Raw genomic sequence first — 26129 nt, forward strand, 5'->3', positions numbered from 1 at the left:
GGGCACACGAGCAGCGCGCTGCTCAGGGGACGATGCTGGACAGACCACAGCCCCTAGGGATGTGGGACACGTCCTGCCGGGACCAGGCACCCCCACCCAGCTCCTGTGAGCAAGTCGGGGAAGAGCAACGGCCTCAAAGCACTGTCCGGGTGCTGGCAGCAGAGCCAGAGCAGCCCCTTTCCCTCCCCAGCCTCCCCTTACCCACTGCCTCAGCCTCCACCTTGTCAATAAATACTACATTAAACTGTATGGCCTTGGTATGGATTGGCTGGGGGACTCCATGCTGCTCCCAAAACCCCAGCTCCTTCGGGTGCAAAGCCTGCTCCCCGCCATGGAACACCCCCGGATGGAGGAAGTGGTGGGAACAGTGCTTCCAGAGCCAACTGAACAACCCTTTGAGCAGCTACATGAAAACCAAACAGCTCTTCTCTGCCTGAAGCTTAATGGTTCTGACAGTTTTACCAGGGGGAGCAGAGAACCAGAGACGGAGTAAAAGGACATTGTTCCAAGCAAGGTCAGGTAAAAGCTCTCCACGAATGTAGATGCTCTCAAAATTGCAGGCTTCTGGCCCAGCTCTGCCTCACTTGGCCCTGCTCAAGCCATCAGCCCCCTGGGTTGCTTCCAAAGGAGCACAGAGACACTACACTTGCTCCACCAAGGGGCGTTTTTCATTGCGAGCCATACAGCTCCATTGCCCAGGTTATCCAGACAGAGGAGTGACAGCTTCCTGGGGCACTTGCATGACTGAATGTCTCTGAAGGGTGGTTCAAGCTCACCGATGCTTGAGAGCAGCTGCTGGGCAGGATGAAGAGGGTTATAAAGAAAAAGGGCAGGCAGAAGGTGGTGGTAACGTTCACCTTTATTAGGTACCAGATGCTCAGGAGCCCTGGCACAGGGTTTTCAGACAGCAGATATATTCCTTGGGGAACCTCCCCACCACCAGCTGCATCTCGTATCACAAATCATCCCTACTCCAACCTCCATGTGGATAAATAGATTTTCTTCACACAAGCCATAAAACAATTTTCTTCCACCCACAAACAAAAAAAGAAGTTACAGTATATACACACACACACACGTATAAAAAAAGGTGTAGGATCAGACAGGCAGCAAAACTGATGAACAGCATAGAAAAAACAGGGCAAAAGACCCCTGGTCCTGGAGGGTAGAGAAGAACCAGCAGTGCTGGTTCCCTCTGTGAATCATGCCCCACAGCCTCCCAGCCCCACCAGTACTCCTTGCAGCCCAGATCACAGTCCACTCTTAGTGACAAGTGAAGCCTCAGCATCATGGTTTTCCTGAAGCTTTACTTCCCCCCACTTTACTAAAGCACAAAACTTCCCCCGTGTTGCACCCAGACCCAGGGAAATAACTTGGAGGTTGCCCCAGGTAAGGAGTTTCTCTGGTTTAGGAAAAAACAACCACCAGGAAGACACTCTGAGAGACACTTAGAAGGATGCGATCCACCCCTCAAAATAGATCACCAGTAAGCTAGGAAACTCAGGAATGGGCAATCAAGACCCACCCAAACTGATCAAAGACACCCAAGAGCAACCTTCTTTCCCTTTAAAGGGATGAGCTTCCATCCAGCTGCAGACACTGGGAAGCAAGGGATGCCCCAGCCTGTCAGTAGGGTGAGGAGCACAGGCTCCTGGCCATTGCAGCAGGGTGTCCACCAGATATTATTCCCAAAATAAAGTGGGGGATGGAGGGAAGCATCTTCTGGTCCCCAAAACAAAAGCATCTTTTGTTTGCAGCTATAGCCCAGGGTCACTGGGAAAGGGCTTTGCTGGGAAACAAGTTTCTCCTGGATGCAGCTTCCACCTTGTTGAAGCCAAGCAGCTCCAGGACCACCATCACTTGTGTTCAATGCTGCAGCACACAAAATCCCCAGCCCAGATGCCAAAAGACCCTGTGCAAGTGAGACAAGTCCCCGTCTCTTTCCCCTCAACTTGGAAGGAGTTCAAGCTCTCACACCTGTCTGCAAAATGTGGATGCACACAGAAGCTTCTTGCCCCAGTCTGATTCTGCAGGGGTCAGGCTGCACAGGCCTGACTGGGACAGCATTGGACTGGGCTGCTGCCCATATCCAAGTGCTTCTAGATGCTGACACAGAGCACAGACCAGCTACTGCAGGGAGAAACAGGGATGCCCACCTGCCAAAGACTGGTTTTCACATTTGCACACACAAGAGTGTGTTCACTTCTTTGGAGAGATGCAACAGGAAAGGCAGGGAAGAAGGCGGCAAACCGTTTCCTCCCTGTCGCCAGTCTGCCTCCCCCTCTTGGAAAGTCACAGGTGATTCATCACCTATAAGTCAAAGTGCTCTGAATAGTCATGGTAACAGAGCTGGGAGACTCATCCCTGGAACCACTGCCTCCGAGTCCCTGCTGGAGCTCCAGAGCTGCTGAGCAGCTGGAGAAGGGAAGGAGAAACATCTGAACACAAGTTCTGGGGCTGGGAGCTGAGTAAAATTAAAACTCTGTTCCTAAAAACTGCTTCTGCATGAACAAAAAGGCACCAGAGCAGCACCCACCCCTCACACCGAGTGCAGGGCGCTGAACATCCACCTCTGCTGCCACCCAGCACTAGACGACCCAGGGTGCCCCAGCCTTCTAGAGGGCTCTGCTTGTAGAGTTGCCACAAACCCAGTCCCCTGCCAAAAAACAGAGGCAGCTGTCAGAGGAAGGAGATGCATGAAGTGGAGAGGAAGGGAAATCTGCTGCATCGTTCCCTATGTTTTTGTAAAGCCACAAACACGCCTATAAAAAAACCTGTATAAAAACCGTAGGTAAATTTGCTGGGCAGTACTGGCCCCAAGCAACACTCCCAGAGCACCTCTGTAAACTGGGTCTAGGGGGCTTCAGTTTCCTCACATACAGCTCAAGGAAAGCTGCTGCCTTCCCCCCATCTCTTGGGAACTGCCCCAGACCTCAGCAACCGCAGGGGGCAAGGCCTGAGCAGACTCTCTGCCTTTCCCAAAGGTTACCACAGAGGTGTTTGGGAAGGGAACGAGATGCCCCTGAGAACAGACACGGGATGTGCCACTTCTCTATGCTTTGGGTGTGCGGGCTTCTCCCCCCAGCAGGGATGGGGGCTCCAGGCTGGGGCAGCACTTCCCAATAGCCCCAGGCACAGTTGCAAAAAACCTCAACTGAACAAGATTCCTGCACCAGTGCCTGAGAACAAGCAAGGGGGCTAATAAAGCTAAACCTGGGGCAATTAAAAAAGCAGAACAAAACCAAAACCCTCCCTCTCCCACCCCATCACGACCCCACCAGCACAGCCCTAACCTCACACTTTAGTTTTTTACAAGCTCCAGAAGGGCAGTCCAGGCTGATGGTCAACCAGGCTCTGCACAAGGCAGCTCCATGCCGGCATTAGGAGGCAGCGATGGCCGTGCCCCCACTCAGCTTGACGATCATCTGCTGGCAGTCATTGCAGGAGCGCTTGTCCCCCACCTTCTCCAGGGTGCGGGCAGCCTCAGCCAGCAGGACCGCTCGCTGGCCCGGCGAGGAGAGGAAGGAGAGGGGAAGGTGGCGGCAGGCCAGCAGGATGGCTGTGGCTCGCTCCCTTTGGCCTGGCAGGGTGTCCAGTTCACCTACAGGCAATGAGGAGAAAGTGAAGGGTGAAGCTACCACCTGCATGATAAACCCCACTGTGTGGGCCCCTGACTGGCACCACTGAGCACAAGCACCTCTGGCTGGCATCATCGGCTGTGCCTAGAGTGGGGGGCACCCTGCAGCAGACCCCCAGGCAGCTCCTTTAGGCTAGCAGATGAGAACAGTCTGAGCTGGACTGGCAATCCTGTCTTTTACAGAGATGGTCCCTTTCACTTCACTTCCCAGGGCTCAATCCCAGCACCAGCACACACATCTGCCCATTTTCTTAAACACCCAGGGCATTTTACCATCACTACCATGTCTCTTGGCTCTCCCCTTTAGGATTCCTGGCTTCTGCCTTTGCACTGACCTCCCCAAACTCCAGACTGCCAAGTTTCAGGCACGTGCGGCTGAACAAAGACAAATGTTTTCAAGTCTGTTCACTGACACCACCAGCTCAGGTCTGGCAGCTCACATTAGCCAGCTCACAGAGATCAAGGCAGAAGAATTACCGTGAGCCATAGGGTGATGGGAGATCATTATCCTGATCCTCAGACACAGAGGAGAGGCTGCAGGTTGCTGCTATGCCCCCCTTACCTTGCCCAAGCACTGCCCCCTCCCAGTGGGGCCCCTGTGGCTGACCTTGCTTGCTGCTCTGGGGCGTGCGTCGCCTCAAGCTGTGCTCCAGCAGCTGGTGGGTGCGGGTAGGGCTGGCACCTGCCATCAGGCGCACGGTGGCCTCATGGAGGAAGACCTGGAAGTGGAAGGAAAGGTGGGATGGAGGGTGAGAGGTGAGCTGGGACAGGGGCGATGCTGGTGCTGAGCGTGTGTCATCCCTCTCCCACCGCATTTCCAGAGCGGAGCACTGATGCCTTGCCAACAGCAGAGACCCATTTCCACACTCCTCCCTCATCTTCCCACCTGTCTCTGGAGAATTTGCAGGTCAGGGCAACCGTGAGGGAGTAAAAAAGCTTTTGACACATAACAGCAAGTGGCCTGGAAAGGGAGAGGCACAAGAGCAGGAACAGGGTGGAAAAATGGGACTGCAAACCCTGGCACTGTGGCCTAGGTGGGCATCTCACCCAGGCTGCTAGTGCAGCACTCCAATAACGGTATCAAACGTTGAAATCCAGAATCTGGACAACACCAGCACAACTCTGTTGTCCTATTATACGACATTTCCTCTACAGAGGCTTAAAACTAGACAGAGAAGAACGTAAGCGGGGGAAAAACCCCAGGGAAGTGCCAGGGTACAGCTAAGGGGGTACGGCTAAGCTCTACAGGTGCAGAAGGCATCTCATCCCCCCTGGCTACCTGCAGAGCCAACATGGCCAAGTGTGCCTCCCACTCGCACTAGAGGGACTGACCTGGCCTGAAGCCCCATTACAGGACAGAATGCTACGGTATTTGCTTGGCAGTACAGACGTGATTGCTTTCTAGGTAGAAACTAAGGCAGACATCTCCCGACATGCACCAGACTCCCATGGGAACCTCCCTCATCACCCACCAAGTATGGAGGCTGCCGGTGGCAGACCGTCCCACCCCAAGCATCCAAACCAACCAAGCCCACATACACCCTACACTGTGAGGGGCCACGGCTTCCCCTGGGAAGGAGTACAGCTAAGCATGCAGGGGAGGCAAGCATCACCTTGCGATAGGCAGGTCGAAAGCCGTGAGCCAGCTTGCGCAGGCTGCCGAGGTCGCGCTGGAAGCCCGTCAGCTCGGGGGCCGAGGCGTGGTAGGTCTCACCCAGGGCCTGGCTGGCATTCGCCTGCTTCTGCCACAGGCTGGTGCGGAGAGAGAGCAGCAAGTCACAGGCCAGCAGCTGGATCATCTGCAAGAGCCGGGCGCCCGGGCACACATGCTTATTAACACATCCCATCAGGGGAGTAACAGGCCTTGTGCTACACAGCTGCAGACACAGCACCTCCTGCCCTCCCAGGGGCCCTCCCAGACACATCATCCCCACCACGATGCACCCTGGGGAGCAGGGCTCTGCCTTCTGCCCAAGCGGCATCTCTGGAGCCCGACACTGAGAGGTCCAGCCTAAGGAGCAAGCACCAAGCTGTGCCCAAGGAGGTCCAACACCTCCGCAAGGCTGACCTCGACCCAAGGGGATATTGCACCAGCAATGCCCCGGCCTTCTGCAAAGGCTTTCCTGCCCAAACAGTGATACTAACTAGGGTAAAGCGTAAAGACAGCCTTGCTACCTGCAGAAGAATAAATAGGCAGTCTTGACACAGCTCGAATCCCTTTTCCCCATCTGCTGCTGCCCCCTAGCATTGCCTGCTGTCCTAGTTGCTCTTAGGGGACCCTACCCACACTGCAGAAGCAGAGTGCCTCTGTACTGCACTGCAGAAACATTGCACAGTTACTGCCACAACATGCAATGCAACTACAATGCACTACAGCTGCCACCCAGGAGAGATGGAAGGAACCAGAACTGTGTCCCACATGGCATGAAGGGAAGATCCACTTTTAGGTAATCCTGGAAAGAAGAGAAATAAGCCCCACACAAATAGCACAGTGCCACTTTTCCGGTAAAGGGTTCAAACACTCACGAGTGCTGCCTGGGACAGCAGACTCAACATAATGAGGTCCCGCTTTACAGGTGTCAGAAACTTCATTTACAGAATGGAGATGGATGATATCAATGGGCCAAACTTGATATGGTCAAAGCACCAGAAAGGGGGGACAGCTACTGGCAGAAGATGAGCAAGAGCTCAGCTACCTGAGACCATGACCAGGAAACAATGTTTTACCCGTAGCTCTGCTCCTCTGTACAGCAGAGGCAGAAAGAGGTAAATGCCCTTTGCAAGGAAAGGTAAGAAGTTTTCTCTCTATTCCCAGGAGACACAGGATGAATGGTGAATATTGATACAACAGAGAAATTATATACCCGCAGCAAGATCAACCTTACAACCAAGGCAAACCATGTGCTAACTCAGGCTTGCAACTCTTACATTATTGAGGACTGCACTGGAGATGCTGCTGCTCATGTTGAGGCTGTTCCATAAGTGACTGCTGGCCCTCTCGCAGTGACCCAGGGAGCTCTGCTGTCCATCTGCTTTCCCAGACAGCGAGGCCTGCATGGCTTTACACACGTAGAAGGTGGCTTTCACCAGGGCATTCCTGGAAAAGAAAGAGAGTGCTGATTTCAAGCAGTACCACGTCAGGCTGCCACAGGGCAGCTCAAGAAGCTGAGCTCAAGCAGTAACCAGCATCAGCTTTCACCCTCCCATCTTCAAGAGCAGAGATATCATTTCTTAGACAGGAAAGAAAGATAGGAATTGTTTCTCTTACAGAAACACAAACACAGAGAGATGGAAGCAAACTGCAAAGGTGCTTTAGTGCAAAAGAACCAAGAAAGTGACACCAGCCTTTCCATCAGTGCGTTAGCTCTGTTTGATTTTGGAAGGTGGCAGGCTGTGCAGTTAGAACAAAGCCAAAAGACATCCCTAAAGAAGTGATTCTGACACTTCCAGTCCGCAGCTCTGATATCACCCTGCATGCCTTGACCTACATGTGAACTGCTGAGCACATCTGCATGAGAGGCGTGCAGCTCCAGAGCACAGGTAGGGGCAGCCCCACAGGACAGCATTAGGGGAAGAGCAACCCCATTTAGAAGGGAAAGGAGCCTGGAAGTCGCTAGAGGCTTACGCACTCGGACATCTCCAGGGACTTCGGCATGCGCTCCACTTCGGCAAAGTGCGACCTCACGGCTGCATCGTCCCCTCTGAGCCAACCAATTGCCATCGCCACCGCTGCTGACCACCATCTGCACACCACGTCAGGGCCTGCGGAACACAATCTGGAGCTGCAGCCTCGGAGGGGACACCCGGCTCCTTACATTGAGATCGATGCTAATGAGCCCAAATGGATCCCACAGGAATGCAGCCATCCAGCTCAATGCTGGAATGTACTGCAAGAACACGAGGGAACTTGACAGCAGGCAAACACCCTACGCTAACTGCAAGCAGTTCTGGCTGCCGAGTTTGTACCTTGTCAGCAAGGACTTAACCTGTCTACTAGTCTAGAAACCTGTCGGCTCCCTTCCCAACAAGAATCTCCACTCACCACCCCAAAATAACAGCTCCACTCATATTTACTGTGCCTTGGCACTAATCACCATCAAGCCATTAAATCAGGTCTCCGATATAACTTCCTCCATTATTTCACACCCCCTGCAAAACCTCCCGAAGTTTACCTAGGCCCAAAGGACATTGGCTCTGCTACTCTGACCTGCTTTTAAATTTCATTAAAATATTTGCACAAAAATAGATTTCCCTTTATACAGAAAAAAAAAAAACCTAGAAAAATAAATGTCTAGTTTTTCTTGTATTTCTGCTCTACACATTATAGGTACAGCACATTTCATGTGTCTCCAAAGCTCCATCAGCATCCCAGTGAGCTGCCAGGTGCTGCCTGTACCAATACTAAGCAAGACAAATACTACAGGAGCCTGCTACCAGCCAAGCCCAGATGAGCGCACGGCTCAGAGGAGTCTACGTATCTCGTCACACCAAAATGCAAGTGCCTCCTAAAATATGCCCAGAACTTGCCTACGGCCAGGGCTGCAGGACAGCTGCTGTGAAATTGAGGTCAACCTGTATTGTGTCCAATAGGTCATTAAGTGGAAAAATCCCAATGGTAACAGTGCTGTGCTTGTCTATAAGCTACACCCTTCCTCCCACTTTGCACTGCCAGAAGCAAGGCCTCAGGTAAGGGCTCAGGGTGCAGCTTGAACATGCAATCCCATACCACACTGTGGTGTGCTGCTGCTCAGCAATCAAATCTCACTCCAAGGGCTGCCCTTCTCCCTGCATGGAGTTTGAGAGGTGGTGGGGGGAGAGAGGACAGGTATCAGCAATAGTTCCTGCAGCTGGGACAGCTTCGGTTCTGCCAGACTTACCCAAGGCAGACTTGAGCATAGAAGTGCTGGCAAAAGGTGGAGCTCCACTTCCCATTGAGTCCAAGAAAGAGTTGAGCAGTTTCAAGTATTCCATGGCACTGGAGAACTCACTGAAACAAGAAGCAAGGTGGACCTTCACTATGCTGTCACACAAGGGATACCAGGGCCTAAAAGCACTTCTTAGCAGTCACAAGGCATTTTTAAACTGTGCTGACGGCTTAAAGCAGCAGAAAGTTCAAGACCTATAGGAAACACAACACTGCTGGACTGAAGAGACCACCCTGAGAATGGAAGCGCACAGGCCGATGCTCAAGGAGGAGCAGCCTCACACCTCCCCATGCAAGGGGACCGGCACAGAACTAGAGTCAACTCCAGAAACCTCATCTCAGCCTCAGAGATGCTGCACATGTTACAAGTTGATTACAGGCTCCTTTTCAATCACTGCCTCTAAAAGTGGCTGAACTACTCTTCGGCAAGGGGTTATTTGCATATATGCAAATACATATGAACACAAGTGACAACGCATTCACAGTGCTGGTCAGAAAAAGCAGCACACGCAGCAATGATCTAATTTCCTGGGACATGCTACAGAGGAAGATGTTGATGTCCTACCCCTAAAGGGGGGCAAAAAAGCTTGCTGTATTACTAAAGCTAGTCCTTCCCAAGAGGAAACACGACTCCCACAAGCATATTGCAAATCCACCCCACTTATACAAACTCTGCTACTTTATCTCATCATCAACACCAGCATCTGATCACAAGCATCTGTACTGTACAATTAGACTGAACTGCTGCTCGACAACGATGCTAGGCATGAGATTGAAAACAAAAGGAAGTTAAATAAGATAAGCGTGCAGTATTTTCCCTACAGAGGGAAATGATGGGTTATCTTCCCATTTGAGGCTTTTACCCACACTTTCTGGGGACAGGAGCCTTACAGAGCTTCCCATATATTTGCATAGAGTTTGCTTGGCACCAGTATATCTGGGTATCAGCTAGAAGCAGTGTTGAATTACTGGCAAAGGCTGGGGCTCCATGTCCTGTGGAGTCTAGGAAAAAGGTGGTTCTGTACAAAAAGCTGCTTCAATTCCCACCTATCAGCCCCTTTCATTCGATCACAGAGCTTAGAGGCAATGATAATTTCGGCCAACATCATCACTTGCAACTCATCAGTTTGATTTTCCACTGCTGGTAAATGTGGCTCTTCAGCTAGGAGAATGCTCATGCATAAGACAGTGAGGTGGGGGGGGCGGGCGGGGAGGGTCACTCCCTGACACACTAGACCTTCATGCTTTTACAGCCCTGCACATTTGTTCTGCTGGTATGTGCACCCTAAGTTTAGCACTCCTGAACATTAAACTTTGTCACAGCAGAGAAGGCGCCATTCTTCCAGTTCAGGAATCGATCAGGACTGTGTCAGCTGACACCAGAAATCCTTACTACACACAGGTTCACCTCTGACTTTGGATGTTTCAATACAAAGAGGCAGAGTTCACTCTTGTAATAAGCTGTGGTGGCCAGACTTCCATTGTCATTTCAAGTCTTTAATAGGGACTAAGCACTCAGTTTGCCCCAGAGCACTCAGACAGTGGTCATGAGCTCTGCCCAGAACCTGCAACTGTGACCAGCATGTAAACTTACCATGGCTCCTCCTCCTCTTGTTCCACTATCTCTTTCCTAGCCTGAGGCTTCACAAGAGAATCCACCGCTCGCTCCAGCAGGTTCTCACAAAATGCCTGATGAACTTGTGCAATAGGATCCGCTAGAGATGAAATAAAAACCAAACCACTTCACTTGCATACAGCCACAGCCACCCTTCAATACAACTGAAAAGAAGAATTAAAACATGGGAGGAAGAACAGCAAGTAGAGGGAAATACTTGAGGAATTAATGCAGTGATTTGTAAAGACTAAGTTTTCAGGGCCTTTTCACCCCTTTAATCCATTTACAAAGCTGCAGCCTTTGGCCAAATATCCCTCTAGCACTTCTGCCATATGACACTGCTCACCCCAAAGTCACCCCCCAGACATTCACGGCCACATTCAGGTTGCATTCCAGCATATAAAGGCACAAGCATAATGACACAGCGCTGTATCCAAAGGGGGAAAGCCAGGTCCTGCAGGCTGAAGACGCATCTCTCAGCTCCACAGCCCCTCTTGCCTGTCAAGTCCACATACAAGAGCATGCTCTCAAACAAGACACCCTCTTTTGCCCCAGAGGTGGAGAGATAACCAGGCTCAAAGTGCTACGAGGCCAAGCACTCGGGACACAAGCGGCCCTCACCAGGGTTCCTCTGGGTGCAGTACAGGCTCTCCTTTGCAGCCGACTTGACCGTCCAGCTCCGCTCCACAAAAAACTTCTGTCCCAACGGGTGGCACAACCAACGCAACGAGTCAGGAATGGCACTCCGCTCCGAGCTGCACAGGCTCTGAGCCTGGCTTAGAAAGTAGCTCTGGGGAAAGGAGAGGCTAAGGTTGAGAACAGCAGCCAGGGAAAGAGACACACCACCAGGGACAAAGGTCATATCACAATTACAGCTTGTATCATAATTGCAGACCATACTGTGATTATTGTGCTGACAGTTGCCCTGAGCTACAGCAATGCCAGCCCACAGGCCTTCCCAGAGCTCTGCTTGGAGGTGTGATGGAAAAGGAGACCACAACTCACCGCTAGGAAGCCCAGCTTGCCCCCACAGCGGGTCTTCAAGCCAACCGCGGCTGTCAGGTGGATTTCTGCCATTGTGCTGGGTGGGATCTTCTCTTCTGCGCACTCAGCCAGATTCACAGCACACAGTGCCATGTGCAAGCCTGAGTAAGCTGAGCTGGAGGGAAGTTTACCTGCACCAGGAGGGAAAGGAAAAGTGTTAATTCTTAGTGAAGTGCTGACAGCTGCTAAATACTGCCATGACGTGCAGGGCTACTGTCCTGGAGAGACAAGAAGGACCTGCTGACATGAGAAATTTACAACCACATACGCCTACTCTGTAGTCAGGCAACGGAACAACCATAACCGAGTCTTTCCTCCACAGATACCAAGGCTGGTATCTACCGTGAGAAAGCCTTGTACAGCTAAACCAGTTAGGATAAAATCATCAGTAATACCTGTCTTGCTATCTGTCACTAGCTCAAAACTAAACTCCTTTGCAGTCCCCATCTGTACCTACACAGGCAATATTAAGGATGACTTCTTATCCCTGGTGGCATAGCTACAATTCACACAGCATTAGGCAGAAGTTGTTTAGCGTGGATTTCTGATGTGCTTGGAGCCTATTAACATTGCAAATTGGTTTGCCAAGGAAACAGCAAAAACAGCCGTTCAAAGCAACATTCAAGCACTTCCTTAGTACATGTGCACACGGATTTTCAAAGCTTATCAACACCAAATGGCGCTCCGCACAGCTTCGGAAATTTAAGTTCTTCCAGCAATTAACCTCAGCCCCTGCTTCCACATAACGTTCCCAACTGATACAAATGAAACAAGCCCGTAACAGCAGCAAAAAAGTGACTGGACTCTATCAACTGTTGCTTGGGAAAAACTCAGCCATTTGTGCAGACTAGGGAACACCCAACTCGAGACACTGCTGTTCTCTGGCCCTTCTTACAGAGCTCTCTTATTGCTTAAACCTGCTGTACTCTAGGAAGTGGCTCCTGAAATTTGTCAGGCTAATTTCCAACAGCAGCCCTCCTGGAGAAGGGAGGCCGCAGTGCTTTCCCTGTATCCTCTAGGATCAGCTCTGAACCTCCTCATAGGGCAAAATGAGGACAGCAGATCCTTCACCTCTGCTCCTACCTGTTATGTGAAGCTGATGGAGCTTGTGATACGCTAGAGCCGCATCCCGAGCACTGGTCTTGGCCTCGTCCTCGAAGCCTGCAGCGGCCTCCCTTGCCCGCCACTGATGAGAAGTCCTCTTTAGCAGCCACCGCACCAGTGCCAGCTTCTGCAGGCTGTAACGGATGACGTTCCAGGACAGACTGCAGGCCAAGTCCAGGCGGGAAGCCGGCAGTGCTCGGCCAAGTACCGACAGGCAAGTCTGCAGGTTTGACGCAGCTGCGGCAAAATCCCCCTGCAAATAACATGAGAAAGGGTTCAACAACGAAAGCACCATCACAGAGACACTCCTGGGCACTGAGAACATGACACGCTGATGTGCAAGCTACGACAACATCTTTAGCTGAGGGTAAAGATGAAGGTAACTTACACCAGCTTCAAATCTGGCCTTACACATATCTTTCCACACACAGGTCTGATCCTGCACTGTCCAAGAGACACATCAGCACTAGGTGACAGGAGCTTCCTGCCTTCTCAAACAATCTGAAGTTCCCCCACATCAAAAGCCAAATGTTGCCTCAACAATAGGGAGAACTTGTAAAAGGCTGGAGAACAGCAGGCAGACAGAGCAGACAGCAAAAGCCAGATTCTGGACAAAACCCAAGACCTTGCTGTGGAGACAGCTACAAGATGCAGCAGCAAGGGACAAGGACAAAAGTTAGGAGCCTCTTCCAATACTGACATCCAGCCCTGCTATCTTAGGCTGAGGGAAGTCTAGGGTGCTAGGTTATCTTGAAACCACTCAAGACAACCTAGCAACAACTACTCTGAAATCAGACAGGACAATCCACTCAAATACCACACTCTTGCAAATGCCAAGCCACTGTCTCACTAGGCAACATTTATCCAAGCCCCCTCCTAGAGGATGCACTTGATGCAAAACGACAAGTCAGCTTTACCCGTGCCAAATCCAGGTCTGCCTGCTTGCGATGCCTCCAGAAGGTGACCGATGACCGGGAGTGCAGCCGGGTCACTGGCTCTCCATGCACGAGGAGCTTTATGAACACACTCAGTACAATCACCCCGTTCACAAGCCACAGGATCAGCGTGGGCATCATCCATCCGAACCAGCCACCCGCATCTGCAATGGACATCCCAAACAAGGAGAGGTAAGAGTTAATCTGGACACTAAAAGCCCAGCAACAGAAGACCCAGGATGTCTTGCTATGCTTGCCACAGGTGGTATCAACTTTTGCAAAGGCTGCAGTTTAATCAGGAAACATCTGTATCTAGAGCTCTTCATCCAAACTCCAAGCCACAGCATTCTCAGCCAAATAAAAGTAGTGATTTTTACACACCAAGATTACAAAAAAAGAAAACCAACAAAAAAATCCACAAACCAAACTGCATCAGTGCTCAGTTCTCCTAGAGTACTTTGTATTCTGATTTTTCTATTAAATACACCCATCCGTACACATTACTTCAGTTTCATTTTCTGATCCTAATTAAGGAAGCATATTTACCAGTCACAGAAATGACAGCATGCCTGCAGAATCCCCTGCCTTCCCCCTAAGCTGCTGTACGCCAAACTATGAATATTATGGAACAAGTGTGTTGAACAAGACAGTTGCAAGACCCCATAAGAACACTGTTTCTGAAGTAATTCTTCACCTATTACTTTCTTATTAAGATACAAAAATCAGTTACCTTAAAAACGAATATAAAGTTAACATGCATCAGGGACTGGTGAGGACAGGAGTAAGCTCCTTACTCTGAACTACTTTTCTAGGGTCTATCCCGAGAGCCCAGGCTGCTGGGCTACAAGTGCGTACTCCCCCTCCCTCACCACATATGGCTGGCTCTGTGCAATAACAACACTGAATGTGGTCCAAGCACTCTCACTGGCTCTCCTCCCATACCCAGCCCTGCACTACCCCTCCCAACCATCAAACAAAGGTGTACAACTCCCTGAGCACACAAACCCATCCCACTGAACCACACCAAAAGTCCACCTCGCAACCTGCAGCTGTCACTGCAGATGACAGCTTTTAGGTCTTTAGGGAGACCATGTAAGCCCGGCCACTTCCTGTGGTCCAGACTATCCAGGTTCCTTACCTGACTCAACGGTCAGCACGGTCCTGCTGGAGCCATGCCGCACCAGGCTGTCAGACTCTGGGGCTCCTCGGGCGTCCAGCAGGGATGTCAGGGGATTGAAGGAAAGGCAAAGGAATGTGAGAGCACAGAGGAGTATGCGAGAGCGATCCACCATACCAAGGGCCACAGGAGGAGAGTCAGGCTCATCTTTAACCTTCAAAGGAGTCAAAAAAAGGAGAAAAAACCTGCTTATTTTACAGAACAAAAAATACTTATGCCAAGGGAGGAGTAGGGAAAAAGGAGAACCAAAACACATTTTAAAATTTGCTTTTCAGATCAAGATCAGCAAGAACTCCAGTAAAGCCTTCCCTAGCTTAGTAAGATAAGACTGAAGTATTTGAGTGCCTTCACCTTCCTTCTGCTCCCAGTTATTTAAGTTACCATTAACTGGATCCCTGGGTTAGGCTAGGATTAACCTTTACTGCCTTTACTTCTTCTATGATACCCACAAAGCTAACCTTCAGCCAAAGACAGCTAACAGCTTTGTTACTGTGGCTACTTAAGCGTATCATTAACCACAGCCGATGTCATCGTCCATTTCCAAGTTCTCCTGCTTACCACTGGACAGATATATATATACATCCCTGGAAAACCATGGGCTCTTCAGGTCATGAACATGCACTGTAAGTCCACAGAGACTCTACAGGGGCTGAAGGCCAAGTACAGATCTTCTAGCAGCTAAGGTATGGCTCAGATAATACAGCTCAGGAAGTAGTCTCAATCATTTAAGAACAGATAAAACACACCAATGCACCTCTTCGTCCTTACAAGGGATCTCTGTCCCCTACAGATCTGCTTGCCAGATGTCTGCTGGTTCTACTCCTGAGAATCGGGAGAATTTAAACTCTGGCCCTTACATATTCCTGAAGTACATGCCTTGAATTTGACAGCTGAAGTCAGGAATACCTTTGCATCATCAAGGAGTGGACTTCCTGGCTCTGAATCAATGGAATAGGGAGAGAATCCAGCCTGTGATCCTGAGTCTGAGGCTGGAGGAGACATCAGCAGCACATTCTGATTGAAGTCATCCATCTTCAGATCCACATCGTTGTCAACCAGGCTGCTTAGGTCAATGCCCTTCAACAGCTCTGTAAAAATCAGAGTGCATTATGTACATGTTTCTTGATCCCACATCCTGCCAGCATCACTCAGACTGGACACCAAACACCAGTCATCATCAATACAACCTCTGTCAAGGATAAGAAACTGCAAGAGGCATCCTAACATTTATGCTGTGTCCCCTCCCCCTGCTGCAGAGCCTCCACAACTTACTATTTTTTTGGTTAGCCAGCTTCAGAACCATGTTCTCCTGCCTCAGCTTATGGTTGGCCTGCTGTAGGTATTTAATGTAATCAATGGCTTTTCTCAGGACTCCAGACTTGTGCATCTGCAAGGAATTAAGACGTAGAAGGCGGTTTACATAGACAGCATCAAAGGGTCACTCCTGCCTTGTAGGGATACCACAGCTCTTTGTATCATGTGCTGATAGAGAGAAAAAGTGTGTAAAGGACCACTCGGCAACTGTAAAGAAACTAATGGCAGGGCACATTCTGCAGCCAAGGCAACAGACAGATCTTACAAAGAAAGTGCAATAGAAACAGATTAACATCCAAATTACAACAGAGCTCACATCTAGGTTTCCAGAAGGAGTCCTTCGAAAGCACCATAGTTTTGAAATGAAGTGGCTCTTCTAGGATGGAACAAGCTGCTGTCCCTTAACCATCATTCACTGTTTAATTCTGAGATAAGTGGCTCTCTCCTTGCCTCACTCCCTTGACCATCCCCATGAAATTACTTGCTTCCAGCAGCAGCAGACAGGTTAACTTGTAAACACAAGCCCAAAGTACTAGGAAGCCATTGCACACTACCAGTGATTTTAAAACATAAGCTTCCAATTCCACCCAGCAATAGGAGGTGACTTCACTAGCGCAAGCATGTGCGCGGAGACCATGCAAAGTATCAACAACACTACTCCCTGCTCTGCCAGCATGAGGTAACGTGAATGGAGCAACCCTGAATACATGGTGTGAGAAGTTTCTAATATCTGAGCAAATAGTTTTTACTACTCAATATCTAAAGGAAATATATTGGAAAACTCTGTAAACCCTCATCTCTACTGGAGTTATATGGAAAAGGAAACTTAAGCAAGCTCTGGTCTGGCAGAGTTATCAAAACATCCACCTGGATACTCTACGTAGAGGGCCTATGTAAGTTAGGCCTAACAAAAGAACCAACACATAATGTAGCTCATTTTCAAGAAACAGCACCACTAGCACAATACAGTAAGCATTTTACAGGTGAATACCTTCCTGAATACCATTATCAAGCTTTCCATCACACAGGTGACTGATAGCAAGGATAAGACACCAGCCTTATCCCAGTACATGTGTGCATACTACTAAGTCACACGTACCCAACAGCTTCACTTAGTAGAGCAACGAGCACCCCAAGACAAAGAATTTATGACACTAGATTTGCTCTTACTCCACATCTTTACCTTGGCATCTGTGCCCATGACAAGGTCCTTCAGCTCAATGATCTTGTCATTTATGGATGACCGGTAACGCTTTTCAATGATGTTGTGAGTTGTTCTCCTCTCTCCTTCTTTAGGTGGTTCTGGTTGCTTGACACCCCCAGGGACTTGCTTGATAGGCACCTTTTCTTGTCCCACCATTACTGGCATTGTGGTCAAAATGGTCCCATTGCTCCCAACGAGGGTCTACAGAGACCATGCGTAACAAGTGTCACAAACAGTTGACCAAATTAGATAAGGTTTACGATGGTAAAAGAAAAAAGGAAGTAAATGAAAGAAAAAAAAAAAATCAGGGAAAGTTTCTAAAGCTCAGAAAAGAAGAGATAGGACAGTTTCATGCCATCCACCTCAGCTCGCATGAGTACTGGCACAGCAACACAGGAAAAGTCTGCTACTCTGCCTCCCATACTGGTCCTTGTGGAGCAAGAACATCGCTTGTTCTCCAAGAGCATCAACACTCTTCTACCATGCTCTGTTCCTCCACTAAACAGAGAAATGAACCAAGGCTCCTTGTTGTTCCTACAATCCTTACACCTCAAGTGTCCAAATCCACCTCTTCAGTGGACAAATAAAGTCATCGAATCAGCAACAGGCAATGCTACTTCCAGACTGGTAAAGGCAGTGTTAGAAAGGACATGACTATGGAAAAAAATCCTTGGCTTGGGCATTGCAGTTGCTCAATTCAATTAAATGGACAAAAAAAGATCCATAACTTATAAAAAGGTCTTAAGATGAGGAACTAAGACAGCGAGTGATACACACTGGTGTGAAAAGCTCAAACATGGACATCTAGACGTAGGATAAACCATCTACACCAAACTAAAGCAGTATGTACTCTGTGATAGAAGATGACAAATCTCACCAAAACAGTTGCACAGAGCGGCTTCTAGCACATTTGTAGAAAAGAAAGTTTAAACTGCTTGATCCAGCAAAACGAGACTGAGGTGGTTACACATGTTCTCTGAAGTACATCAAGGATCAGGGAAGTGGTACTTCTGTCAAGAGGCAGACTAACAAAAGTGAGGATAAACTAGCCATGAGCAACTGCACGAGTAATTCCGACACTGAAAGAGTCTTCTAATTGGGATACTGGAAAACAATTGAGTTTCATTTCAAGCTGGAACTTGACAAATAAGTGAATGTAAATCCTCCACCTTTCCTTGGCTAATTTCTACCAAATTTCAATGTGTTCAAAATGCTTTAGAGATTCTGTATCGGACAGACACAATCACAAAAGCCTCATCTTTGTATGAAAGTCACCTAAAAGCAATCAGGTTAATTGAAGATTTCAGCCTGGCTGTGAACAAGTACATACGAAGCCTACCATGCTATACAAAAGTCAAAACTTAAGTCTAGACGTGCAATTTTATCTCCCCAGTAAATATTTTACCAGAGGTATGTTAGAATGTACAAGACTGTAATAAATGTGTCATTGAGGGCACAAGTTTCTCAGAGTTGATAAGAAGTGGAGGCCATGAAGCACAGCTGCTATCTCCAATGATTACACTGAGTCCTCACTGCAAATGCCCTCTGAAGAGCAGCTTAATCAGTTATCAGATCCAACATATTGCTATTAGACACTACTGAGGGGTAAAGGAACGTTCCACAGGTATTCTGAGTGAGTTAGCTTTCAGTTTCAAGTATCTTCCAGAGGTTAAATACTGGATGGAATTTTTAGGTCATGTTTCTCTCCTTGTAATACCAGAAAAAGGTAAACAGAAACATGCCCTTGGTCTTTGCTTACTGGCCATGGGAGGCTGCCAAGAAAGTACAATCTGTGTGTTTAGCCTTGGCAGAAACAGGGTATTACTTGCTCTGGACGTGTCTAGAGCAGCCCTCAAAACCCCTCCCATTTGCGCCACTGCAGAATACTAATGCCCAGGTCTCCTCACTGAGTTAAGAGGAAAGCAGGTCAGTGAGGAAGGAAGAACATCCATATGGTACCTGCAGAGCTGTGGTCTGAATGGGAGCAGTGAGTGCTGTCAGCGCTGGGTTCTGTACTGCAGCCATAACAGGATTACCATCCGCTTTCAAGGTTGTCAAGACAAGAGAGTCCGTTTTTATGATCTGAGGTTGGACCAGAACCTAGGTTGAAAAGAGTCAGAGGTGAAGGTGAGAGCAGGTATGTATTTCCCTGCTGATCTCAGTAGCCAGAAGTGATGCCAGAGCTGTAACTCATCAGTGGATGTAGCGGGGCGAGTATTTCTTTCACCTGCATCACCTGGATGGTTTTTGTCAGACCCTCATGCAAACTCTGACCATGAGACACTCTGAACACTGCTGGAGGGAGGGGGAGCAGAGGAAGCACCAGGACATTGGTTTTCAAACCAATCACCAGAAGTAAACACATATGAAAAAAACCACAAAAGAGCTGATGGAAAAGCTTCCTTCCCCTCTCCAATTACACCTATAACTAGCTGTCTGTATTAACTGGTTGAGTACTCAGAGCCTAACATGGCTAGGACACATTTACTTAGGCAAATACCTGTAGTAGCTTTCGCCCCTCCAGTATCACTGAAAGGATTCGTACCATGAATATCAAGCGGGCCCACACCAACTGCAAGTTATTTTGCCCTAATAGAGCTTGCTCTTATTTTTTCAAATACCTTGTTGACTCTTACATATGGAGAACACTGCAGATGACACAACTGAGCCAGAGCAACTTTGGCATACGGAGAGAGTCCCCTAGCCACAAACATTTTTATCCAGTACAAAGACACACACGAGTGAAAAAGTCTTCCGTATGTCTTAAAACAAAAATCACATGACACTGTAGTAGCTAAAAGATCAAAGAAACTGCAGCAGAAGAATTGGAAGAAGACATTCCGGTATCAGCCAGCCCTTATAAGACACTGCAGATGTGGTGGACTTGCAAAGAAGTAGGCAAAAGTCAAAGAAAGCTTGTTCAAGTAAGGTTTCCAATCTGGTTTGGCAGCACCAAGTTACAGAAATATTTCAGACCAAGTTTAGTCATGCATGTGATTCAGTGAAAATGGTTTCTGAACGTGGCCCACTACTTGGAAGTCACACCATAGCTCGTAACAGGGACTCTCACACATGACTTGAAGCAAGATGCATCTGGAACACAGACTGGTTAAAAATACCTCTCACACATAAAAACGCTTGTGCAAAAGCAAGGATGAGGACCGCCAGCTCTACAAGCTTCACCACCTTTTCCCTGGCAAGCCACGGGACCAGACACGCAAAAGCAATTCCTTCTGCTGCCGGATCCCTGCCTCACTCTGTATTTTCACTTACTGGAACTTGCTGGACCTGTGGTGCAGCGACCGTCTGGACTGTGGCTGGCGTTAACGTCTGGATGGTGCCGTTGGCAGCTTGTGTTAGCACTCGCTGGGCCTGCACAGTCTGCACTTGCTGCTGGATGGTAACTGGCTGGACCTGGGAGGATGTCACCAGGCTCTGGACTTGAGGCTGAAGAACTGGAAGGCAGAACAGAGATGCCAGAAATAGACCAGAGACACAGGTCTCTGTTACGGAGCCTGCGAACACTCCCAGCTTCACTCCTCTTCTTCCCAGAGCTTCTCAGTAGGCAGCATTCATCTAACACATCCCACACGTTGGGAAGCTTCCAGCTCCTTTGGTGCCTCCTGCAAGAGGAGGCTGCACCTAGAACAGAAGCTTCCCAGGAGTCACAGAGGATCAGCTAAGAGAAAACATAGTCAAAAACCTCTGCTCTGCTAGCACAGGACTCATGACTTCAGTGACATTATGCAGTACATCCAACCAGCACTTGCCCGTTCCCACTCATCTTGGTGGTCCCTAGGATTCTACTCATCATGTAAAGAATCAATACCTAATGAAAAGGATCAAGACAACCGGCATTCACAAAGGAAGCTCAGGTCATCATTAAAGGTCCTTACAAGTGCCTCTGCTCAATGCAAGTACTACACTTGAGAATTCAGTAGTTTAAACATGCCTTCATTCTGGACTGCCGCATGGGACAGGCTGGAGCTTCAGGACTGGATCTGCCTGCAGCACCCATCAATGGGAGGGCAGCGTTGCCAACAACCATATTTTAGCCATATTTTTCTCAAGCCTCCCAAGAATCATAAGAGAGAAGGCCACAACAGAGGAGAGCACCAAGAAGACAACTACTGCAAGAGACTACACAAAAGATCTCATTTATGACAGCTGCTCATGCTCCCCCAACTCCAAAGCCAAGCAGGCAGGAAAAGGGACACCCCCCGGGCAGCATCACACGGATCGTCATGCTTGTCATGGAGGTTGAAGACTGACATTGTTTACTGTGAGCACCCCAACCACTACCTTGGAAACTGGTGGCTGCGTTCTGGTAGATCACGGGCTGCTGGATAATCCTGGTCTGGGGAGCAGAGCTGAAGGTCGGTGCAATCATCACAGCCTGCTGCTGGAGCTGGGGCTGGGGCTGGAGCGGGGGCCGGGGCTGCAGGAGTGGGGCTGAGCGCGAAGGGGCCGGAGGTGTCGCCTGTGCCGCTTTGGCAGGCAGGCTCTGGAGCTGGGGGGACGCAGGGGACGGCGGGAAGGGCTGGAGCTGCACTTGGCTGTAGGGCCGCTGCAGCTGCGGCTCCAGGGTCCCGCCGTTGCTGCTGCTGCCGCCCTGGAAGGTGCCACACAAGTGATCCGAGAACAGATCTGGGAAGTCCCCTGCCTGGTTACTGACGAACTGCAGCATCTCTGTAAAACAGAAGGAAAGGCGTTCAGTGCTGGTTTACTGCCCGCACGCTTTGACACCCACCACTACATCAGGACTTGGATGATGGCGTGCTTGAACAGAAGGGAGCTCTGGGTCTTTCAAAACCTCCAGAGAACATACCACACCAACTGAACACCTCCAGACAGAAACCGAGGGGTGGCCAGCATCCACCTGCCTCTCACTGTTCAGAGCAAAGGGCAGGACCCTCCTCCACCACCTTCCCAGACTACAAGATCCAAGCACAGACTAGAACTTCTCCATCTCCAACATATCGAAAATGCTACTCTCGTTCCACCACTGCTCCAGTCTAACCCTTGCAGAAGGAAGAAACCAAGCACCTTTGTAAATCCAGCACTAACCTTTCTCCCACTCAGCTTCTGGGGTGCTTTCCAGCCCCCCTAACCTTCCTGCCCCAATGAGTATCTGGAAAATGAAGAAATGGAACAAGAATTCACCTTAACTTTGTTTTTACTTTCAAGCATACCAGAAACTGGAGAAAACACACTAAAGGAAACACCACCTTATAGAAGTGTTGAAAGAAGGAGAAATCCACACAAGTGTTTAAACAACCAGAATAACCTTCGGTGTTGTTTTTTTGCCTATTTACCCCTGCCCGCAATCACTGCACAGCAGTTTATCTCCATCCCACCTTCTCCAGGACTTATTCAGCCCACATTGAGAGGGTGCTACCACAACACTACAGCTCTCCCCCCACAGGAAAAGAAATGCACAACCAAGAGATCATTGTTCATAAGTGAAGCTTCTTTTTCTCTCCATCTAATCCAATGTAATCCAATTACGCACCTAATCTACCTGAATGCTTCCCCCGTTCTGTGTGGGAGGTAGCACGAGGAGTCAGACATCCATCCCCACCCCAGGATCTGCCCAGGCTGCACTGGCTCCACCACTGTTCTCTGAAAGCCATGTTTGTTTTTCTTCTGGAAGTAGGAAAAAAAGGGAGGGAACCCACAAACGTAACAGAGAGTTTATAACTAAATCATGAATTTGGGTTTAGAAGCTAGAAAATAGCTTTGTGGTTTATAGGAAAAAATACAGCAGAGGGTTCCTTAGACCAGGAGCTCTCTCATCCACAAACCTGAAAGATGCCACTGCTGTGGTTTATGAAGGGGGTTTGGAGAAGCAAACTCTCCACTGTTTCCGTGGACATCGTCCCAGCAATAAGAGAGCTATTCATCTGCTGCTCCAAAATGCCACCCACATGCTATACAGTCAATTTGCCTGATGCTCCTGAAGCAAAGCAAAGGGATTGTCCTCCAAGCTTCCTGCTACCTCAATGAATGTTTCACCATGTTGCTTTACCTCCATGATACTACTCCCAACAGCAATCTTTCCACACCCTCAGAGATGACCACTGCTCTAAGAACTCAGGTCTGTTGCATGGAGAAGCTTGGGAGGGGATGTGTCCTCCTGACCTATTTATAACCCAACGCTAAGCAGGGACGCAGCTCCCCAGCATGGAGCAGCAGCCACCCTCAGGGACCAGCTGGACCAAAACTTTGTCTCCACTTTTAACTAGAGAAATGAGAGATTTTAGTTTTTTTTTTAATGCAGCACCTCAGTAAACTTCCAAAAACCCTACTGGGGCAAGGAGAGCTGTTTAATGCTTCTGCGTAACACCTAGGTGGATACTAAGCAGCTTTTCACCCCCCAACCGACTGTAGCTAAGACCATCCCAAACAACCCTCAACACAATAAACTTGATATTCCCAACTATGTACTTCTCCAGACCTTCATTTGATGGCACTGCTATTTCACTACCAGACAGCACTACCCCAAGTGGGGACAGGACACAATTTTCTCTGGAAAAGTAAATTCCAGTGTAAGAGCCAAATTTCAAGTACTGTGTTTTAAAGAACATCGTGTTCAATACAGACTGAATATCTTACTAAAAGAAACTACTCTTGCTGTCATGAGTTAAATCACATCTTTATCAGACTTCACTTTGACTAAGTGCAACATGTCTAATGATTAATCTTAAAGAATTAGACTGCCAGAGGATCCAACCCACCTCTTTTAAAGTGCCCAAGAGCTTTCCTAGTAGCAGCACAAGAAAAATCAAAAGTGAGAGAAACAGCAACACCCAAAATCCAAATCTCTGCCTTTCTTTAAAACACCTTTGCCTACACAGAGAACAGGGAGAGTGTCTCTTCTGGAGAACAACTATCGGTGGTAAACCCATCATTGCCATATCATCCACACCCTCTGTGTTGAAGAGGTCTTGGCCCCTAACACAGCGAGATGTCACTGCAGGAAACTACCCCAGCCCAGACCAAGGCTAAAAGGTGTCCATAAGGTATTGTGAATCCAAACCCACCGAGCACTTTCACTGCCCAGTGGCCAGAATATCTGGCAGAGAGGCAAGTGCTGGGCTTTAGCTGCCTCTCCTAGGCAGTGGCTCAGCTCTCCTGCACATGGGTTGCTCTTCCTCATGCTCCTGGAGACGTGGTGCTTTGAGAATGGAAAGCGGTGGAGATCCCAACCTAGACAAACAACTCATCCACCCTGAACCGAGACATGCTTCATACCAACCACCAGCTCAGGCCTCGCTCTCCAGCACTGCCCTGCCAGTGGCTGGTGGGGGAGCTTGTGCCGGGGCAGGAGGCAGAGCCAGCTCAGCACCAGGAACCCCCAATCAGCCTCATGCCCCATCCTGGAGCAGCATCCTGGTGAACACCGACACCCCAGAGCAGTTGGTGCATCCACCCAGTCAGTGTCACTCCTCCTCCACTGCCAAGCATGAAAATCAGGCAGCAAGGGTCCCTCAGCCTGGAGGGGAGAGGAACACCAAGACCTGCCAACAAGACAACCTGAAACCAAATCAAAGCCCTCGCAAAGTTTCAAACCTTGAGATGGATCCATGACAAATGGAGCGTAAAAAAAAAAAGCCCCCAAAAAGCAGGATTGCCATATACCGCCCCCCAGGAACATCCACCCTGGGAGCCGGGGAGGAGGGAGGGCGAAGCTCCTTTTCCTCAGTTACTCATCGCTCTGAATCACACCTCCCCGGGCACACCGTGGCTCCACGTTCATCAGAACTCTGTTTCCATATGGATCCCGAGAAGTCATTACTTGGTGCTTTAACCACAGCAAACACCACCTCTCGTTAGCACCAACTGTAAGAGTGATATAACTAAGCGCCTTATGTTCTCACAAGGGACTCTGCTTTTACATGTGATACATTAAAAGCAGGAGGGTACACATTTTGCCCCCCTCCACAGTGCAGATCAATCACAACTAGAAATTCAAAAGCACTGCTTCAGTTTTACCTCCCAGCTGCTAAATAAGAATGCTTTGGCCATCGGCTCCCCTAAACTGAGCTCTCTTTGGGATTACAACCGAGCAGGGCAGCGGAATGGAGCCAGGTCCCCGTCTCCAGCAGACAGCTCATCGAGAAATTACATTTGTAATGGGTTTTCTTTTCAGGAGCTGTTTGGGAAACTCCTGGCGAGGCGCGGCACGGGAGCGTTTCACTTTCCTGCGCTTCAGTGGGAACCACAGCGAGCCTGAGCTCTGCCATCGATGGGTGAAGTTTTGGGATAAAAATAAGGAAATGGGGGGGGGGAAGGTGAAATTTAATCAGTTACACCTGTTTCGATGAAGGGGATAAGGGTCGGCCTCCCACAGGCACGAGTGGCAGCACAGCGGCCATCGTGCAGCACCGAGGACATACGGGGGGCCCTGGGCAGCACTGTTTGCCCCGCGGGAGGGACCCCCACACACGCATTACAGCCTCGACCCCCAGGCCCCTGGGAGCGGCTGTGAGGCGATCCCGGGTGGGAACCGTCACCGGCCGCCCGTGCCACGCGGGGAGACACGCGTGCCATTCGCCAGGCTAGCGTTGCCCGGCGGGACACCCCACGCGTGCTGGGACCGCGACCCGAGCAGCGGGACCACAGTGGGGCGACCACCCCGCTCCCCACCGGGGCGGAAGGGGGACACGACACGGAGGGAGATCCACGCACTTATCCAACCTTCCCGCGCGGAACCAGCACCCCGGGCCCGGGGAGAAATACGGCAGCAACGCCCCCACCACGCCGCTCGCTCCCTCCCCTTCCTTCCTTCCCTTCCCGCGGCGCTCACCGTCGATGTCGCCCAGGGTGAGCTCGTCGCCCAGCTCGGTCAGGCTGTCCATGCTCTCCACGCCCAGCTCGCCGCCCTCCATGGCGCTGGGCCCCGCCGCGGCCCGGCGCTCCGGCGCATGAACCCCGCCGCAGGCGCTCAAGCGGAGGCTGCCGGTGAGCGCCGCCAACCCCGCGCCATCTTCGGCCGCCCCGACAGCCCAGAGGCTCCGCCCCCCCGCCACGCCCCCCGCGGTTTGTTGTCAATGAGACCAGGTCGGCACCGGCCAATCCGCGGCCGCTGCGGCGCGTGGTGTGATGGTGCGTCAGCGATCAGCAGCTTGCGATTAGCATGCGGTGCTCCGCCCCCCTCATTAGAATATTCATG

The 26129-nt window shown here is 49.9% G+C and overlaps 1 protein-coding gene across 2 annotated transcripts; it reads right to left on the reverse strand.

Moving 5' to 3' along the window:
• Positions 1–841: 841 nt before the first annotated feature.
• Positions 842–25982, reverse strand: SREBF2 (sterol regulatory element binding transcription factor 2). 2 transcript variants are annotated; one of them, XM_061450700.1, is made up of 19 exons: positions 25764–25982; positions 21257–21643; positions 20228–20409; positions 18914–19054; positions 16934–17155; positions 15709–15823; positions 15343–15524; positions 14398–14590; positions 13242–13423; positions 12304–12577; positions 11182–11351; positions 10798–10966; positions 10156–10276; positions 8515–8624; positions 7267–7399; positions 6566–6734; positions 5251–5436; positions 4245–4356; positions 842–3601 (listed from the first exon to the last, which is right to left on the reverse strand). In XM_061450700.1, exons 1-19 carry the CDS (start codon positions 25843–25845, stop codon positions 3381–3383), a joined length of 3351 nt encoding a protein of 1116 aa, XP_061306684.1. In that variant the 5' UTR covers positions 25846–25982; the 3' UTR covers positions 842–3380. The 2 variants fall into 2 exon arrangements, with proteins under 2 accessions (XP_061306684.1, XP_061306683.1); XM_061450699.1 differs by having other exon boundaries at positions 21254–21643.
• Positions 25983–26129: the final 147 nt, after the last annotated feature.

This window comes from Pezoporus flaviventris, unplaced genomic scaffold, assembly GCF_033815535.1.
Source record: "Pezoporus flaviventris isolate CSIRO_AGI_PZ_B2104156 unplaced genomic scaffold, CSIRO_AGI_Pfla_v1 ptg000011l, whole genome shotgun sequence".
In the NCBI taxonomy this organism is placed as follows: Eukaryota; Metazoa; Chordata; class Aves; order Psittaciformes; family Psittacidae; genus Pezoporus; species Pezoporus flaviventris.

Bases quoted from the DNA above. Each gene is read 5' to 3' on its own strand.
- SREBF2 (XM_061450699.1), bottom strand. From the start codon at position 25,845: ATGGAGGGCGGCGAGCTGGGCGTGGAGAGCATGGACAGCCTGACCGAG. The intron at 17,156-18,913 runs GTACCATATGGA...TGGTCTCTGTAG, and splicing joins TTCAGACCACAGCTCTGCAG to ACCCTCGTTGGGAGCAATGG. The intron at 13,424-14,397 runs GTAAGGAACCTG...TGTCCATTGCAG, and splicing joins CGTGCTGACCGTTGAGTCAG to ATGCGGGTGGCTGGTTCGGA.